The sequence below is a fragment of the Ochotona curzoniae genome, unplaced genomic scaffold (genome assembly GCF_017591425.1).
Source record: "Ochotona curzoniae isolate NIBS_2020 unplaced genomic scaffold, NIBS_Ocur_1.0 contig_1014, whole genome shotgun sequence".
Lineage (NCBI taxonomy): Eukaryota > Metazoa > Chordata > Mammalia > Lagomorpha > Ochotonidae > Ochotona > Ochotona curzoniae.
In genome coordinates this window covers 52,741,577-52,761,693 of record NW_024464920.1, presented here as the reverse complement: position 1 = coordinate 52,761,693, position 20,117 = coordinate 52,741,577, and the positions used below count along the sequence as shown (strand labels likewise).

Genomic DNA, 20,117 nt, shown 5'->3' with positions numbered 1-20,117 from the left:
TGCTCCGGGGTTGCCCCAGGACCTACTGCCCACTTGCAGGCAGAATCCCAGTGTGTGCACAAGACTTCCTGGAGGCCTCTCGCGGGCCTCCCCATGCCGGTCCAGCCCTGAGGGGCTGCCAGACATGCAGGCTCTGGGCTACTCTCGCTTCTCTCCGCTCGCTGCCATTTCCCACAGTCACCTGGGGTACAGTGAAAGAACCTCCCTACCAAGAACAAGGCAGCTTAATGCAAACCAGTTAGAGAGGAAAAGCCCTGAGAGCGGACTCGCGGCTGTCCTACAGACTTTACACCCTGGCGGAATGGCTGCTGGACCGTCTCCAGGTTCTCCAAGGCAGAAGGAGGACGAAAGCTCTATGACAGTGACTCCAGAATGGGGCCGAGACACAACCACGCACAATGCAGGCACAGACCACCTCCCAACAGCCACCAAGTAGCACAAGACAGTATGAGCCAGAACATTCCAGAAACATTTTTAGGTAGTAAGCCACTGAACCACAAACAATGTATTCACGTCAGGTACAAGAGGGGTTGCTACAAAGTCAAAGTCATCCAGATAAAATTCATCAAATCAGTGGGTTGAAGGATAAAATGATGACCTCCAGCAATGCTGCAAAGTTAGTGGATAAATATTTAGTAGTGACATCTTACAAGAGAACCTGAACAGCCCAGAACAGGGCTAACAGGAAACACTGAGATTGACAAAGGTACCACCCCAAAGCCATTTCAATTAAAACACAAAGACGCAAAGGGAAACCCCTTGAGAACAAGGCAGAGCAGGTGGGAGGGGAGGGTCCTCAGCCACAGCACTGAGCCTGGGGCAGGCGGAGGACCTGCATCCTCCCTGGGAGAAGAGATGCCCCCTCCGACCCAGGCACACTGTGCCTTCTGGTCACTGTGCCAGGGCACGCCTCTCCGGCACTAGAGGGACACTTCCTTTAACAGCGAGTCACCCAGCACCCAGCAGCTCAGGTAGAAACTCAGCAGGACAGAGCTGAAACTGAAGCAGAAAAGCACTAGCAAGCTCCAAGCAGGGTGAAGTCAAGCAGGTGCCCAGCCGGCTGAGGGAAGGGAGACATGAGTGCGTTATCAGAAACAGGAAGCACGTGTCGCCACGGCTGACCAAGGCAATGTTGTCAGGAACAGAACACAGGAAGACAACCTGGATGAAATGCAAAGTCCCAGGCCTGGTGGCGTGGCCTAGTGGTTAAAGTCCTCGCCTCGAACGCACAGGGATCCCATATGGGTGCCAGTTCTAATCCCAGCAGCTCCACTTCCCATCCAGCTCCCTGTCTGTGACCTGGGAAGGCAGTCGAGGATGGCCCAATGCTTTGGGACCCTGCACCCATGTGGGAGACCCGGACAAGGTTCCTGGTTCCCGGCTTTGGATTGGCACAGCACTGGCTGTTGCACTTGCTTGGGAAGTGAATCATCGGACGGAAGATCTTCCTTTCTGTCTCTCCTCCTCTCTGTATATATGACTTCGTAATAAAAATAAATTAATTAAAAAAAAAGAAAGAGATGCACAGACCCCTTTAAGAACAGCACTGAAGCTTACTGAGGACACCAGTAACCTGAGGGGTGTCAGATCTGGTCAACAAATGGCATCTTTTTTTTTTCCCACAATTTTTCCAAAAGAAAACTTGGGAGCCAAGGACGTCAGGGTTGAGTCTCACCAAACATGCAAGGAAGAGAACATTGGATCCACACCCGCTCCCCTAGACACTGGAGAGGAGGGGACACTCAGCATCTGCCGTGAGTGTGTGCACTCAGAGTAACATCATCGCAGCAAATCAGCCGGGCAGCTCACTGCAGGCACGCAAGGCTGCTTTACATGCTGAAGCCAGAAAGGCTGCACAGGATGGCCAAGAGCTTGGGAGGCTCGACGAGGCTCCTGGCTCGGACTCCAGCCCGGCCCCACTGCAGTCATTTGGGGAGCAAACCAGCGGATAAAGTACCTTTCTTTGTCTCCTTTTCTTTAAAAACTCCATTCCTTTAATAAAATTAATGAATCTTCAGGCCCAGCACGATGGCTCAGTGGCTAAATCTACACCGGAACCAACTTCCAGAAGGTCCTTCTCTAAGAGGGTTGGTTGTGAAAGCCAGGCTGAACATCGCCGCCTCCTCTGGCTCCTGGGCACCACAAGCCACCCTCTGGTCTCCCTGGATGTCCAACTCACCTTGGCCAGAGGCCTCCTGAACATACACCAACATAAACCCATGCACTGACTGAAAACAAACCTACCCACCTACACACATAACTCCCGCTAAGCGCACGCGCGCTCACACACACACACTTTCTCCCTCTCTCTCCATCTGGCGGCCTCCCACCTGGCACTCAGAGCTTCTCACCAGCGTCTGCTCTAGCTCTGGCACATCTTAAACAACACGGCCCCCTCAGCAGCCTCAGGGGCTCTGCACCCTGCCCTCCACTCTCTCACAGCTGCTTTAACAGCTCTCGTCAAACCACGTGCCCATCATATTTCCCAAAACATCATCATCTTTTACAAAAGACATGAAAATCACAAACATAAACAAAACACATATGACCACATGAAAAACTAACTAACTCTTTGTTAAGAAATATTTTAGAGAAAGCTATAAAACAAGTAACCAACCTGGAAAAGATGCACATCAAAGAACAGGCTAGCGAGTACAGCCACGGCTGCACTTCATAAACATGGTTCAATCAAAGAGGGTGGAAGGCGCACACGCACAGATGAGACCTCCATAGCTAAGCGACATGGACACTGTCACTTTCCTTGTGACCAGAGAAATCAAACCCATACCACACGTTCTCCACCACACAGCTTCCAGACTGCCACAAACCAAGGAATTCCCAGCAGTGGGTTCCTGGGGGGCACAAGCCAATGGGCTCTCACACAGAAACAGCTACCTGCAAGGCTGCTTACTCCTGACAGCAAACCACAGCACAGGAGAACAGGAGACGCGGGACGCTGTCGCACGAGAGCCAGTGATGCAGAATAAAGGAATGAGCCAGTTATAGAGCGTCCTGGAGAAATCCGGTGACAGGTGGAGTGGAAAAGGAAACCCCCACACACAGCAAAACTGCTTTTATAAAGTTCAAAAGAATTAAAACTAAAGAATATGTTGTGTCTGTATGAGTACACACAAACTGCTTTTTAAAGAAAAATATGGGCCTGGCACAATAGCCTAGTGGCTCAAGTTCTTGTCTTGCAAATGCCGGATCCCATATGTGCACCAGTTCTAATCCCGGCAGCTCCACTTCCCATCCAGCTGGGAAAGCAGTCAAGGACAGCCCAAAGCCTTGGGACCCTGCACTCCTGTGGGAGACCTGGAAGAAGTTCCTGGTTCCTGGCTCCTGACTTTGGATTGGCTCAGCTCTGGCCATTGCAGCCACTTGGGGAGTGAATCATTGGACGGAAGATCTTCCTTTCTGTTTCTTCTCCTCTCTGTATATCTGACTTTTCAATAAAAGTAAATCAATCTTTAAAAAAAAAAAGAAAAAAAAGAAAAGTATGGGGCCAGTGCAATGGCTCAATTGGCTAATCTTCCCCTTCGAAGCACTGGGATCCCATATGGGTGCTGGTTCATGTCCTGGCTGCTCCACTTCCAATCCAGCTGCCTAATGGTCTAGAAAAGAGAGAGAAAAGTACTTGGTTCTTGCACCCATGTGGAGGACCTGAGTCAAGCTCCTGGATCTGGCCACTGCAGCCACCTGGGGAGTGAACCAGTACATAGAGGTCTCTCTCTAGCTGGGGTCCATGCAGAGGGGAAGGGACAGCTGAGCTGCAGCACTGGCTGTGCAGGTGAACGGGCAGGCGGGTGACAAGTGGGGACGCTGGTGCTGACCACGGCTTGGTGCAGAGAGCCCAGAGTGCAGCCATGCACAGCGTGTACCTGCGCACACACAGCACAAGTCAACGCACCCCAGGTGTGTCCGGGGACAGAGAGGGGTGTGCAATTACCTGTTATACGTGAATTCCACATCCATGGGTTCAGAGTTATAGCTCTGTTCAAACTCTGGGTTAAGTTTAAGAGTAACATCTTCTTCATGAATCTAAGAGAGAAATACACAGGTTGATTTCCAGATATATTGCCTCACGTCCTAGATTAAGTGTGTTTATCTAGCAAAAAATTATGAGAAACTCACTTTACAGATTTGAGCCTGAATTTGCTTAAATGTCTTTAAAATTAACTGAGGAGGAAGAAGTCACTATGCTGCATATCACACAGGAGGGATTCTCAGCAGCAGGCCCGCCTCACTGTCCGCGAGATGAGGGCTGGGTGTGCAGGCCAGCTACGGCAGCAGGCCCACCTCACTGTCCGCGAGATGAGGGCTGGGTGTGCAGGCCAGCTACGGCAGCAGGCCCGCCTCACTGTCCGCGAGATGAGGGCTGGGTGGCAGGGCAGCTACGGCTTCTCAGAAAGCTTGCTCTAGAACCTCCCCTAGTGGCAGCACAGGGAACAACAGACTCTGGGAAGCCTCCTCCCTCACTCTAGATTCTGTACATTCTTTCCTGGATAAACAAACAACAAGAACAATTCTGAAGAAACACAGGAGGGAAGACAGGAGGCACAAGCCTGAGCTGAAGTGTATCAGCGTGAGAGGTGCGCAGGCAGGTGGGGCTTCCTGAAGGCCCGGAGGTGTGAAGTCTGCGGCCTGACCAAGCGCTTGTGCTGTGCGGCAGAGCTGCTGCTCTCGGCAGACCCGGTGTCACAATCCCGACTACAGACACCGCTCAGCGGAGGTGTCTGGGTTCCCCAGAAGGAAGAGGAAGGAAAATCAATCTGTCATCAAAGGGCCTAAGCCCAGGGAAGCAAGCTCCCCACAACAGCTGGCAGTGGCAACCTCACCCACAGGAATCCCAACACTTCACTATGAAGTAAACACACATGGATACCAGGAACATACCAGGGGGCTTGGAAGGGGCACACCATGCTGCATCCCAGCAGACGGCCACCAGCACAGCCTTCCCTCCACAGGGATTCCAGGACTGCCAGTGGTCCACAGCGGCCACCTGGATGGCTCCTGCTGCCCATGCTGTCTGTGGCTAGAGGCGGCAGTACAGCAGCAGCAAGGCAGCGGTAGCATCTGCAGCTTTGCGGATACATACCGCTGCTCTGGCCAGCATTCAGCTGCAGGAAGCCAGCAAGGAACTAGCCAACTTCACCATGAACTGCATCCCTCTGAGTAGCTGACCTTGTGGCACAGAACTTTATGCCCTGAGGCCATGTGCTTGCACTAGAAACTGAATGAGCAGGCTGTGTGCAGCCACCGATGGGTCAGGGGCCAGAGAGGGCCACTCAGCTGCACCTCACCCCGATTGTCTGCCCTGTTTCTTGAGTGGCTATGGGGCCTAGTATTGCCTCTAGCACCACTGGACCATGGGGAGTCTGCAGCGGCCACTTGGCTATCACATGATAAGCACTGTCACATGATAAAACCTGCCATGTTGCCACACCGATAGGGCTCATCTTTCACTCACAGGTTCCCTCCCCGTGCCCTCCACAGCCAGGCTGGTCTGGACCCAGGCGCTCTGAAAGGACACGTGGGAGCTGCAGGGATGGACTTGCATCTTCTTTGCTTCCCTAGTTAGAAGTTTCTATCTGAAATGGACCATTCCCGTCCTCTTCTCCAACACTTCTCTGGTCACCCACACACAGGCTAGCAGCACCCACTGTCCTGCACTCTGCCCACACACAGGCTAGCAGCACCTTTGAGTCCTGCACTCTGCCCACACACAGGCTAGCAGCACCCACTGTCCTGGACTCTGCCCACCCACAGGCTAGCAGCACCTTTGGGTCCTGTGGACACTGCAGCCCAGGAATCAGTACCATTACCTTACAGGACAGGGGAGAACACTCAGGCACAACAGATGTCTTTTGTTTTAGTGGCTCAGATTTGAAACTGTCTTGGAGTCTGGGGACAAGGGCCCCCATGCATCTTGGCCTCTCATGGCAGAAGCAGGCAGCACCCAGTGCCTGCCCTCCATGCTGGGGCTCAGGATAGAGCACAGCCAGGCAGGTACGATGGACTCTTGGTCAGTGCCTCGTGGCCCTGGGGCACAAAGACAGGACTCTACCTGAGTTATGGCACCAGAATCCACCCCCCGGACTTGCTGCAGGTTCCCAGGAACATTGCTGACAGCACCTCCTCCAGACCAGCAGCCCCAGTCTACACACATTTCATCTGCTGGGCCATGAAACACTGAGAGCAGACTTGGGGTGCGTGTCATCACCCCTGCTGTTTCCAGCAACACCCCCCACCCCGGGGGGAGGTCCCTCCACAGGGCTGGGCTTCAGGGATGTCCAGTGGCTCTTATCGTTGCTACGCTGCTACGTCAGGCCTTGCTGGTTTGCTGTCTACCCACTACCACAGCTTGGAAGATGGGCATCTGCAGTGGCCCTAGTGTTAAGCCTTGATTGAGGGGGTGCAGTGAGAGGTGGGGCCCTGTAGGGGCTGGGTGTTAAGTCACCACCTGGAAGGCAGAGCCCTCGTAAGGGAGTGGCTGTAGAGGTCTAAGCTGGGCCTCACCAGCTCTGCTTCCTACTTCCATGATTCTTATCTGTATGCCTCCTCCATCCTGAAAGGCCACAACAGCAGAGGACAGAGCAGCAGAGCCAGAAGCCAGGAAATTCAGCTGGGAATGCCCCGAGGCTGCAGGGACTCAGGCACTGGCACCGTTAGCCACTGCTTCCTGGAAACCCTGGCAAGGGACAGCATCAGAAGCCGGATGTCCTGAGACAGGGTGCCAGGGCACACGTGCCTGCTTCACCTGCGGTGCCAGCCTGCCTTCTGGGGTGCCAACACACCCTTCGTGGCCCCTCTTCTTCCAGGTACACGAACAAGGTCTCCTGTGACAGGGATCTGTGTCAGTGTCCACCTCCTCTCAGCACCAAGCCAGACCAAGGCAGCATCTCCACGCGCACATGCTGCACCGGCCACGGACAGCACGGCCACGGCTGCGTCCAGGGACAGGAGCAGCATGGCAAAGGCCAGCTGTTGCAGATGTCTAACCCTCTCAGGTTCTCTCGTCTCCTTCACCCTTCCCCACGGGGACAGATGCACACCCCTAACTGTTGTGACTCCGTCCCCCAGTCTCAACACCTGCAACGGGGCCAGGCCAGAGCTGGGAACTGGGGACTCGGGACTCATTCCAAGTCTCCCAGGGGGTGCCGGAGCCACAGCTGTGGTCAGGACCAGGAATGGGGACTGAATTAAGGACTTCAGTGTGAGCACAGCGTGGCTCTCTTCTTTAAAGATGTATTTATTTGAAAGGCAGAAGGACACAGACAGAGGGCAGCAGGGGCAGACACACACACAAGCACAGGTTCTACCTGCCAGCTCAGAGAGAGGGGGAGGAAGAGAGAGAGAGAGGGAGAGAGAGAGGAGAGGAAGAGAGGGGGAGGAAGAGAGGGAGAGGGAGGGAGAGAGAGGGAGAGAGAGAGGGAGAGAGAGAGGAGAGGAAGAAAGGGGGAGGAAGAGAGGGAGAGAGGGGGAGGGAGAGAGAGGGAGGGAGAGAGAGGAAGAGAGAGAGGAGAGGAAGAGAGGGGGAGGAAGAGAGGGAGAGAGGGAGGGAGAGAGGGGGAGGGAGAGAGAGAGGGGAGGAACAGAGAGAGGAGAGGAAGAGAGAGAGAGGGGGAGGGAGAGAGAGGAAGAGAGAGAGAGGGGAGGGAGAGAGGGAGAGAGAGGGAGAGAGAGGTTCGCTCTGCCAGCCCACCTTCCTAAGGCAACAGTACCAGACTAGGCCCAAGTCAGCACCTAGAGCCATCCTCAGGGTTCGCGCATCTGAGTGCCAGAACTTGGACCATCTTCTGCAGCTTCCCAGGTGCCTTTGCGGGAAGCTGGGCTGGGAGCAGAGTAGTCAGGACTTGAACTGGCATTCTGGCAAGGGATGCAGGCGTACCACATCTCATCCCTTTCACAGCTGCTGACACACAGGCTAAACACTCCCCTTCCCAGACTCCAGGCCGGGCTCCGAGTGCCAGCGGAGCTTGGGTCACACAGTTCCTTTCACCCCAACTCTTGAGCCCATTTCCCTGCTGTGCCTGCACTGTGCCAGTTCCTTCAGAATGTCCACAGCCAGTTTATGCTTCTGTAAAAGGGAATACTCTACACACTTGAAAATGACAGCATTTCTCTCTCAAGTTGCATTTATACAGCAGAGATTATTCAAAGTTCACTTTTTTCTTCATATTTCCCAGACTCAAAGGCCAACGGAGCGCATCACCTAGGAGCCGAACTACGAAGTCTACCTTTTGGTCGCTGCCGCTTAGTCTGCCATGAGTTCTGGAAGAGTCCTCACCTCAATCACATAGCCAATGTACTCGATGACATGTCCGTTGTACTCCTGAGTCTTTAAAATCAGCTTATCACCTGCTTGGAAGACACATCAGCACATGTAAGACGGACAACGGCTGCTGCCCTGCAGCGTCTGACTGCGAGCACCGAGGCAGAAAAGAACACCGCAGCACCAACTGCCCTCAACAAAGGGGACCTGGTGGACACACTCCCAAGTGCTCAAGGGACCCACCGAGACGGCCCAGAGCAACGTCCTGTCCCTTCCTGGGGACATGCGAGTGATGGTCACACCTGCATACAGGGAAGGCCTGCTCTCCGCCAAGCCCGGGACCTCCAGCACCAGCAGCTCCCCGTTCCTCTTCAAGGTGACTCCACTCATGTTGTACTCCTTCAGCTCTATTTCTGCATGGATCTCCTCAAGCCACAGCAGAGTGGAGAACTTCTCCTTGTAGTTGGACATGTTCAAAAGCTGAAAAGCCACAACAGAGCACACTCCTTAGTGTGCGGCACCACGCTCATGCCTGGGAGACAGGGCGGCGGGCCGAAAGGGGCCGCGGCCGCCAGAGCCATGCTCAGCACACGTCAGGCCTCTGGTCTTGGGACGGGCCACTGGGAATGACTGCTGTGTCCGCTGTGGCCGCACTGGCTTTCATCTCCTCAGAACCAGGAAGTGAAAGGTCTGTGGAACTGGGCCTCTCTGGGAGGCCCTTCATTTATTCATGTTTTTATCTTTAAAGATTCTCCTATTTAAAATGGCACAGTGACAGAGTGAGTGCAGGAAGTGCAGCAAGATTGAGACCGCCCCATTAACAGGCTAGAGCCAAGAGTCCCACCCAGGTCTCCACGAGCTGCAGGGTCCCAGGCATCTGGCCATCCTCCTTGGCTTTTCCAGACCATTAGCAGGGGGCTGGATCTCAAGTGGAGCAGCTGGGACTTGAACCAGTGCCCACACGGGATGCCAGTGTTGTAGGCAGAGGCCTTCCTGCTGGATGCACAATGCTGGCCCTTAGGTTTACATTTTTTCACAGCTATAAAAATTTCCTCTATGTGCTTATGTACCTAATTATTTACATTCAAATTTGCTGCATAAAAATAATTAATTCTTACATATTTGCTTTTTAATTTCATCTCTGATGGTGTCATGCACGTGTGAGCTTTACCCCGGTCCCCATGTGAGTGCAGGCGGCCAAGCAGCTGTGCTATCTGCTGCTTTCCCAGGTGTGTAAGTAGGGGACTGCATGAGTGGGCAGCTGGGACTCCAACTGGAACTCTAACATGGATGCCAATACCACAGTTAGCAGTTTGACCCTCTGTGACAACAGTGGCCCTGACCTCTGCGCCAAGGCTGGTCCTGACCTCTGTGCCAAGGCTGGTCCTGACCCTCTGCGCCAAGGCTGGTCCTGACCCTCTGTGCCAAGGTCTGACCTCTGTGCCAAGGCTGGTCCTGACCCTCTGTGCCAAGGCTGGCCCTGACCCTCTGTGCCAAGGCTGGTCCTGACCCTCTGCGCCAAGGCTGGTCCTGACCCTCTCTGCCAAGGCCTGACCTCTGTGCCAAGGCTGGCCCTGACCCTCTGTGCCAAGGCTGGCCCTGACCCTCTGTGCCAAGGTCTGACCTCTGTGCCAAGGCTGGCCCTGACACTCTGTGCCAAGGCGGGTCCTGAACTCTGTTCCAAGGCTGGCCCTGACCCTCTGTGCCAAGGCTGGTCCTGACCCTCTGTGCCAAGGCTGGCCCTGACCCTCTGTGCCAAGGCTGGCCCTGACCCTCTGCGCCAAGGCTGGCCCTCTGGGAGGCATTTTCTGTAGCAGTTTTCCAGAAGTGACGGTGTCACTCATTCCTAAAGCATTTGCACAGCAGTCACATTATGGACTCTACATGTTTTAATCTTTTTTGTTCATGGTCTAGGATATGGTTTAACTTGGTAAATGTTCCTTGTACAATTCAACACCCTTTCATGATAAATAAACAAAACAAAACAAAACACAAAACTCAACAGGCAGAAGAAAATGGCCTCAAAATAACAAAGACATTGTAGCAAGGTCCAGCCCAGGCAGCAGCGTCCTTCCCACTCAGCTACTGTCCTCCCCACCCGGCTACCTCCTCCCCACCTGGCTACCATCCTCCCCACCCGGCTACCGTCCTCCCCACCTGGCTACCGTCCTCCCCACCCAGCTGCTGACCCAACTGAGGGTCTGGATCCTAGCCAGGGTAAACAGACACTCAAATCGGAAGTGAGGAAGCCAAACTGATCCTATTTAAGGAGATAGAACATGAGTTTATTAGGTAAAAATCCTAAGGGTTCCACAAACACAACTGGTCAGAATACGTGAATTCAGCAAAGCAACAGGATGCAAAAATGAGCTGCATTTCAAACACCAACAACGGACTACCTGAAAAGGAGAACACGGAAGTGGTTCCATGTACAGCAGCATCAAAAGTCATGAAGTGGGTCTGGTGTGACAGCCTAGTGGCTAAATCCTTTCCTGCATGCGTCGGGACCCCAAAGACTCTGGTTCGTATCCTGGCTGCCTCCCATCCAGCTCCCTGCTTGTGGCCTGGGGAAGCAGCAGAGGACAGCCCAAAGCCTTGGGAACCTGCACCCACGTGGGAGATCTGGCAGAAGCTCCTCTCTCCTGGCTTTGGATCAGCTCAGTTTCAGCCATTGCAGTCACTTGGGGAGTGAACCAGCAGACAGAGGACTTCTGCATTCCTTCTCTCTGTAAATATGCCTTTCCAATAAAAATGTCTTCAACAACAACAATAATGTACTTAAGCAAGAAGTGAAAGACTTGGGACATGGTGTCACAGCGCACAAAGCTGCCGCTTGCAATGCTGGCATCCCACAAGAGCACTGGTGTGAGCCCTGGCTGTTCCACCCCAAACCAGCTCCCTGGTTATTGTGCATGGGAAAGCAGCGCAGCACTCACGTGGGAGACTCGGATGAAGTTCCTGGCTCCTGGCTTTGGCCTACCCTAAGGCTGACTGCTGTGGACACTGGGGAGTACAGCAGACGGAAGAGCTGTCTCTCAGCCTTTTTCTGTAACTCTGCCTTTCAAATACATAAAATAAGTCTTTTCTAAGCCAGAGAGCTGTGGGATGAGAACTAAAACCCTGCTCAGTCACCAGAGCAGCAGCTGCACGCCCACAGCAGGCCTCGAACCGGCTAACCACAGGGTCAACAGATGTGGTGCACTTTCCACGCAAACCCCTGCAACAGGTTTTGTAGATAAAGAGACTCATACTATAATTCATAGGAAAGCTCAAGAAACCTTGGACAGTTCAAGTAGCTTTGGAAAAGGACAGTTTGAAAGTCCGATGGTGGGCCAGTGCAGTGGCACAGCAAGCTAATCCGCTGCCCATGGCACCAGAACCCCAAGTGGGAACTGGTTTGTATCCCCACTGCTCCACTTCTCAACCAGCTCCCTGCTGATGGCCTGGGAAAAACAGTCGAGGACAGCCCAAAGCCTCGGTATGGAAAGACACAGTAACGTGGCCCAGCCAAGTGCAGGGGCTGCATGAGCACGGAGCCAGGCAGCACTGACAACCTGGAGGGCACAGGTCAGCATCACGGCCTTTCACACTGAGCGAATGTCACGTGGGAGCAGAGTCCTCCAGCAGCACCAGTCTGGAGCCTCACCGACACCTGACAACACCCCAGCAAGCAGCAGACACAGAGGACTGCACCGGTCCATCAAATGGGTCGGGGGCATCCGAGGACTCAGGTCACCCAGTGGGGTCAGCAGAGGCGCTGCGGCACAGAGGCTTCCCTCCTCCCCACAGGGTTCCCTGTGTCCCTCGTCCTCTCTTGAGTCATCACTGAGCCCACAAAGGGCAGGGGACAGCAGGCCTCCCGGGGACACGCAGCCGCCTCCTGGCCTGGTACTACCTTGGAGGGCTCCAACCCCCGGCCCTGGAGGGGGGCTGTGTCCCAGGCGGGGAGCTGCTGTGAGGCCGGGCCTCTGTTCAGAGCACTAGGTGGCAGCACAGAGCGCCTGGGCAGAGGCTGCGGGCCAGCAGCAGACCCCCCTCCCGTCCTGAGTCCCCACAGTGGGTGAGGGGCATGCCTCCGGGAGGCCTCCCCAGCCAGCAGCCCCTGCCCACCTCGGCGAGCATCGGCTGGAAGGTCAGGACGTCGGTCTTGTGCTCCACACACTTCCTCAGTCTGTCTGGGATCGGGTACTGCGGGAGAAAGCTTGGAAGCTGTCGTCTTGAGTTCCTTAAACAAAACAAAACAAAACCAGCACAAGCTAAGAGCAGTTCCTCACCATCGGACTCTCCCACGTAGACTTCGTCTCCTGGGCTGCAGGAGCACACGCCTTCACCCCACACCCTCACACGCTATCACATGTCCGACTTGTGGCAGCCCCATACCCAGCTGGGGCACTGGCTCCACCTGGTGAAGTCTCAATGTCTTTCGGGCTGCCCTTCCTCTTGAGGGTCCAGTGTTACCTGCAGCTCCTGCACCTCTCTACGTGAGGGGAGGACAGCCCTGCTGCCACGCACGTCAGACACAGAAATGATTAAGCAGCGAGGGGAAGTGGCAGGGCCCCTGGAAGCCGAGGAGCCTTGCAACAGCGCAAGCATTCCCTCGGGCAGAGGGCTGAGGTGCCAGGGCACCAGGACTCCTGAGTCCAGGGGCCAACGGTGCTCCCCAGGCTCCTCCTCCAAACAGCTCGGCTTCTGCGTGGGCTCCACAGGCCGTCCTCAGCACAAACTGTCACTATCCCTGTGCGGGGAACACAGATGGGAAGCAGCTGGCCCTGCGGGCCTTCTCAGTCCACATGTGCTGTAGGCCAGGAGCAAGCACTGCCCCAGCGTGGCGAGCGGAGGGCCTGGCGGGCGGGGCACTGAGGGGAAGGCAGCGATGCCCAGCAGCATGCGAAGGGCAGGCCCAGCCCCTCAGCACCCAGGCCACCCTTCTGACCCCCCAGGAGCCTCTGGGGCTGCCAGATGCTCCCACAGGGAGATCACTGACCAGGGATGCAAGCACCTGGGTGCTGCGGGAACCCGACACACTGAGCCTGCAGGAGATGGGACAACATGGACTCTGAAATCCAGGATTCCCACCTGTGTATTCCGGGGCAGGTCCTGTATTCCAACCCACCCAGCACAGGAGGAGACGAAGGTCCACAATACACTCCTGCACAGGCCAACTTCCAACCTCAGGACACCATGGACATGTGGCCCTAAGGGCTCCGGTGCCAGCATCACTACCTCACGGGGAACTTGTCCCAGCTGCATCCCCAGGCAGGCTTCGTGAGACCCAGCAATTCTGCCTCCTCAACAGGCTCGCGCTGCTGGAGACAGCTTGGCCGGGGGGGCCAGCAGGTGCCCTGAGCTGTCCTGAGACCTCCAGTGCCCAGTGGGACCCGGACACCACAGGTACCCGCTTGGAATTCACACTGCTTTGAGAGTCCCAGGAACGCAACCTGACCTACAATTTCCAAGGAAATGCACCCCTTTCCCCCAAGAGTCATGGAAAGAGGCCCAGCTCCCCCCATGAGGGTGAGAACTGTCCTAGGCATGCTTTGTCCCCGACATGCAAAGCACACACTTGCCCCACCACACACCTCTTTTGTGTCGTCACAACCACTGTGGTCTTCGTGGGCACCACCGCCTGACAGCTTTTAGGCTTCTTCCAAGAGAAGGGCTCGCGGACGGCGACGAGCAGCTCCTCGGCGCTCATGACGGTGACTTCGAGGTATCGCCCAATGAGGAAATTTGAGAAACACAGCAGAAGGAGCTCCTTGCAGCGGCCAGGATTTCTTGAAAAAAACAAAATCAGATTAATTCCAATCACAGATGCAGCAGGGTCCTCTGCCCCCGGAAGCCGGGTGCGCAGCTGCCCGACAGCAGCTCTCTGCTTCCCACTCGTCTTTTCAGAGGAAAGTAGATGATGGAATACTGTCTGTCCCAAGACTGTGCTTAAACTCTATAATTCTCACATCTAAGATGGGAAAAGTCTCAGATTCCTGAGGTCACACCACACACATGCACTGCTTTCTGCTGGTCTCCTGCCTGACTCCAGCAGCTCCCATCCGTGCCACTGCGTGCTGCCTGCTCCCACTGCAGCTGCTCTGTGAAGGATGCTAAGAGGGTGGCGCCTACAAGCTGCCCGCCTGATGGCCATCCACACTTGCACTTGGACGGGCAGAGCGGTGTGATCCGCTCGAGCCCAAGTGTTTAGAAAGACTTAGAGTTTTGATGCCTGAGGAGAGCCCCAAGCAGCCTTGCCAGCAGGTGACCACACACTTGTCAACAGCCTGTGGTGGGGGTGGGGCGGTTGGCGAGGGCAGGGGGAACCAGCCAGCCAGTGGGACGGGCTCCACAGCAGAGGCTGGCACCTGCTGGACAGGGCATCACAACCCTGCATTCTGTCTGCAAAGAGGGTCAGGCCATCTGCTGAGGAGGGGCAGATGCTGACATGAAAGCAGCCACTTCTGAGATCCAGGCTTTGCCTGACACTCTCATATCAAAAGAGTCAAACTGCCAAGTGCTACACACAAAGCTGAAAAAACGGGCCAGGGTCCCCAGAGGCCGCTCTCGTCAGACCCCGTCACATACTTTGCATCGCATGTAACCACGATGCAAGTCTTCCCTCCAGGGGGGATGGGACCCCCAGGCTCCACTTCTGCTGTCTGCTCTGAGACAGTGCTGGCTTTCTGTCTGTCTTCTGTACAGTCACCTGAAAGGACATTAGGTCCACAATTAGACCACAAGGCAAGCTGTACCTCCCCACGCTGGACTCACCCACAGTCACAAAGCCCCTGGGGCAGCCTCCGGGTGAGGACGGGCCGCCCCCAGGCCACCCTGCACCACGCAGACCCTCTACCTGGAGAGACTTCACTCCTCACTAAGCTGCTCTTCAGTGTCTGAGGGGTTTTCTTTTTGCTGCAACTTTTTGAGGAATCAGTATTTTCACCTAAACAATTCTTCTCAGAAACAGGAACCAGAGACGCAGCCAGGCGTGCCCGGTCCTGGAGCCTGAACTGTCCAGCTTTGTCCCAGCCCGCCAGCTTGCAGCTCACTAAGCTCTGAGCGGTGTCTCCTTTATTCCTGGAAACAAAACAGCTACGGTCACAAAGATAGGCAGCCACACAGCAACGGCAGCTTCAGGAGTTGAAGAGGATACTGGGGGGCAAACAAAGTTTGGGAAGACTTTGCAATGAGGAAGAATACAACCGGGCTCAGTTGCCCTGAAATTCTCACACCACAGCTCCAGGCTCTGACTCACTCGATCCAGATGGCCAGGCTTTTACTGGCTCCTTCCTTCAGTGTTCCAAAACTGGTCATCCTTGTGACTTCAAGGCCACCTTTGTTCTTCAGCAGTTGGGGTCCATAGGACTCCTCAGGGGGCACTCCAGGGGTGGCGGGGTTTCTGGAGAAAGTGCCAGAGAAAGGAGTGGTGAAACCTCTGGCAGCACGGCCTGCTGACCCACCGGAGGGACCCTCAGACCCAGACTCCTAGGGACCACACCACTCTCCAACAGGCTGGCGAGGGAGGGGCTGAGGGTCCCCGACTCTTCCAGTCTACAGCACAAAGGGCACCAACAGGCCTCACACGCCTGGGCGCCCCTACCTGACACTGAGCCACAGCTGCAGAACCCTGTTTCAATTCATACCACACACGACAGCAGCTCAGAAAATGATGGAGCTGAGGAGTTTTCTACAGGAGCCTTCCTGAACTTTCCAGTGCTCAGAGCGTCACACAGGCCTGCAGGGCTCAATGCAGAGGCGTGCTGGGCAGGCGCGGCCTGGCAGCCACAGCCGTGGTGAGCAGTGGCTGCACCACACAGGCCCATGGGAGCTTTCTCTGACAGCCATCTGGTCAAGCCACCTGATGACCCAGTTCTCAGAACAGGTTCTGCTATTGAGGGCCACATGCAGTGTTTGAGAACAACTCCATGGCAACTGTATGTCCCTTTGGGTAATCAGACTTATCTAGCCTCACTCCAGTCCACATGCTCCTTCCAGAAGATGCAGTTGGGGGCACGTTTCCGTGGCCCACAGTCCAGTATGAACACAGAGCCTTCAGGATGAGCCCCTGGCCACACCGTGACACCCATGGCCACACAGGGACAATCTCCCTTCCCTGCTCCCCACTCGGCCCTCCTGGGGGCCATGCTGTCTGCAGTGGGAGCCCAGGACTGCTGGTCATTGGGGGGGGGGGCAAGGACGCTTTGCAGTTCCTCACACTGTGATCTGACACTCCAGGAGCAGCCACACGTGAGTTCTAAGTCCAAGCACAGAGGGGTTCAGGGCCCATGTTCACCCACGACCTAGTCACGAACGCCAAGGGCAGTCTGGCCCTGCCTCCCCCGCCTGCCTCCCCTGGCCCAGGACACAGGACCTCTCTCCCTTCCAAGTGCCTGTCTGTGAGCTGCGATCATGGTGGGCGAGCACGGTCACCAGCCTCAGCCAGGACCCAAGGGCCTCTGCCACACCTCAACTATGAAGGCGGCAAAAAACCCTTCAGACTGATGCTGGCAATCCATATGGGTGCCAGTTGGTGTCCCAGCGGCTCTACTGCCCATCCAGTTCCCTGCTTGGGTCTGGGAAGGCAGTGGGGTGGCTCAAATCCCTCGACCTGCACTGCGTGGGAGACCTCAAAGCAGCCACGGGCTTCCAGTTTCAGACTGGCTCAGCTCTGATTGCTGTGGCCATCTGGGGGTGAGCCAGCGGATGGAAGCTCTCTCCTTTCTCTGGAACTCTTTCAAGTAAAAATAAACAAATCTTAAAAAAAAAAAAAAAAAAGGTTAAAAAAACCCCAAACAACAAAAAACCCTCTGGAAACCCCAGGCACGTGTGCACAACATCAGAGCCACATCTGGAGCGCAAGCCAGCTCTGCTGAGCGAGTCTCACACACAGCACGCTGGCCACGCTGCCAGCTGCCCACTCCTCCGTGTCGCCCCCAGGGCCCCTCCTTGTCTGCACCTGTGCACGGGCATGAGACACAGAGCTCTCCAGACGTAGCAGGACTGGCTGCTCTCCACCACCACGGCGCTCACGATGTCATGTCTGCGCGGCACGTAGCCCTCCGGCAGCTTCAGGGAGTCCAGGGTGAAGAAGATGCTGTCCTCTATGACCCCGTTCCTGCCGCAGAGGCTGGAGATGCAGGCCTACGAGCAGAGGCCAGCATCACCAGCAGTGCACGCCACGGAGCCCACGTCAGCCCAGCCTGCTCACACGTGGTCACGGTCGACCTCTGGGCCGGTGCGAGCTCAAGTCAGAGAGCCGACACCAGAGAGGTCCAGGCAGCCGGGTCATGAAGGAGCCAAGAGCTGGCTGGGCTCTGCGCAGACACCTACCCTGTCCACCCCTCAGCTCTCAGCAGGAGGCTCAGGTCCCAAGCCACCACTACAATTTTCGTCCTGAAAACACCTCCACACTTCCACACGAACCGTCTAATGGACATTCATGTGAGCAGGCAGGAGTAGTCAGGGTCTGGCTGATTCCCTTAAGGGAATGCAGCACTTTCAGTAAGGAGATAAGCTCCCTGTGGGCAAGACTCAGCTGTTTCCAAGTCTAGGGTTCCCTATACACGCCAGTGTTGGCCCCCGCCGGCAGACCTGGACACACGTCCACAAGCTACCTTGTCCACACGCTTGTATCTCAGTGGCTTCACGGACAGGGCCTCGCTGCTCCAGGTGCCTGGCCGGATCCAGTACTCGGCCTCCACCCAGTCTCCCTTACAGGGCTGGAAACCTGCAAGGCCGGATGCACACTGCATCATCCTGCGGGACCCAAGTGGGGGAGGCGTGCCCGCCAAACCCTCACCACAGCCCCAAGAAGTGACTGTCCCCTAAGGATAAAGGAGAGGGCCGTCCCCGCCTCCAGAGGAGCCTGTTTCCCTATCATGTTCGCCATTTTGTAATAAACACCTTTGGAACAACAAGGTAATAAGGCAGGCATACTACCGATACTGAACCTGTTTTAAGCAAGCCAGCAATGCCAAGGCAGGGAGAGGAAGCATCTCCACCAGGGCAGACGGCAACAGGAGAAAGACCCCAAGGTGACAGTGGCCTAAATAAAACTTAGAACCAAGCACTCAGAGCCTGGTGCGATGGCCCCCTGGCTCATGTCCCAGCTGGTAACTCCAAGGCTGCAGCTCTGAGCACCTATGGTTACAGTGGCGGCATGCAGGGCTATCTGTACTCATCCCACACATGAAGGGCTGGCAGTGGGGCTCAGTGGGTCAGGCTGTCGCCTCTGACATGAGTCTCCAACGTGAACGCTGGTTCAAGTCGCAGCTGCTCCACTTCCAATCCAGCTCCTGTCTGGGAAGCAGCACAAGACGGCCCCGAGGAAGCTCCGGAATCCTGGCTCTGGCCTGGCCCAGGCCATCTGAGGCTTGAACCAGCACTAGCCAACAGAAGGCCTCTGTCTCTTTCCATAAACAAGTAAATGTTACAGACACAGAGGCTTGTGGGACTGGCAGGGTGCTAGTGCTCCCTGACTCCCACTCCAGGGCGTTTCAGAATGCTCGTGGCAACCACGGTCACAGCCAAGTTCATCCTGGTGACAAGAACCCATGTAGACTTTCCTCATGAATTGTACCAGACCTCTTGTGTCACAAATGCTGAGAAATTAAAATATGTTCACAGGCACCAAGAACACCAGGCCCAGATATCAAGATTAAATCCATTTTTCTTTTTCAGAAAGATGTTTGAGGAAGTTTCAGAGTATTGCTTTGCAAATCCACTAATACAATGAAGCCAGCCAGCCAATCCTTCAAGCATGACGTAATTCAGCACCCTTGGCACAGAAGTGCTCGGCTGGCCCAGGTAGCAGTGCTGGCTGTCAGCGGCCTCCAGCAAGGATGGAAGCCAAGGGTAGCAGGAGCACCCTCCCAGTCTTGCCCTCTGCCCACCAGCGCAAGCACTGCCCAGATGAGCAGGATAGAAGGTTCTGGTGATGGCTGTGGGGAGTCTGTGACATGAAAAGCATCCTGGCAGTGACTACCACGTCATGAAACAAGGAAGCAGTTGTTGTGGCGCTGAGCCAAGCAGGGCAGGGCAGGGCAGGGCTGGGCGGGACGGGACTGGACTGGGCTGGGCTGGGCTGGGCTGGGCAGGGCTAGGTTGGACTGGACTGGGCTGGGCTGGGCAGGGCAGGGCAGGGCAGGGCTGGGTGGGATGGGACTGGGCTGGGCTGGGCAGGGCTGGACAGGGCAGGGCTAGGTTGGACTGGGCAGGGAAGGGCATTCTGGGGAACAGCCCGTGTGGGGCTAGGCTCTCTTCACTCAGGGCCCTGAGGCAATGACCAACCCAGGATTCCTCAGACAGCCGGGTCAGTGCAGCCGGCTGGGCCCTGCTGAGGGCAGACAGCTGGTGTATACCCCTCCTCCAGGCTGCAAGCACCTACATCCCTGCTAGCTAGGTTACGTGACCTCACAAGGGCAGGTGGCAACAGGGCCCAACAATCTCGCTCATGACCCTGTTTCTGCCATACCTGGACTTGCCCAGCTGGCACTCTCTGTCCTGCCCAGCCACCTTACTCCGTGGGGTCCCTGACACTCACAGCTTTGGTCTCCTCTGCAGCACAGTGCCTCTCAGAGCATGGCAGCCCCGTATTCAGTGATGTGGGCAGGACTCACACCTTGTGGACCGAGACAGGGTGTGGGGTTTTTCCCTCGCCTTCAGGTTGGAGCCACACACACAGTATTACAGGAACACAGTGACTGGTGTGTCAGGGGCTGCAGGCAGACCTCACCTGGCCCCGGGCAGGGCCCTGTCCCTGCACACAGCCAGCTGACTTGTCTGTAGAGTTCCTTTTCCTCCTTTCTTGCACAAGTACTAGTTTCCAGATTCTGGCAACAGCAACGTTGACACA

The 20,117-nt window shown here is 55.7% G+C and overlaps 1 protein-coding gene across 1 annotated transcript in view; it reads right to left on the bottom strand.

The window, feature by feature from the left end:
• The window catches only part of MOV10L1 (Mov10 like RISC complex RNA helicase 1), a 57,818-nt gene that overhangs the window by 25,556 nt on the left and 12,145 nt on the right, over positions 1-20,117 (bottom strand). The window contains exons 4-13 of the mRNA XM_040988404.1: positions 17,878-17,990; positions 17,220-17,404; positions 15,519-15,662; positions 15,207-15,340; positions 14,849-14,969; positions 13,855-14,049; positions 12,386-12,500; positions 8,578-8,755; positions 8,291-8,361; positions 3,950-4,041 (exon numbers count right to left, since the gene is read on the bottom strand). Coding sequence (XP_040844338.1) covers positions 3,950-4,041; positions 8,291-8,361; positions 8,578-8,755; positions 12,386-12,500; positions 13,855-14,049; positions 14,849-14,969; positions 15,207-15,340; positions 15,519-15,662; positions 17,220-17,404; positions 17,878-17,990 — 1,348 coding nt within the window. The remainder of the gene's footprint in view (positions 1-3,949; positions 4,042-8,290; positions 8,362-8,577; positions 8,756-12,385; positions 12,501-13,854; positions 14,050-14,848; positions 14,970-15,206; positions 15,341-15,518; positions 15,663-17,219; positions 17,405-17,877; positions 17,991-20,117) is intronic.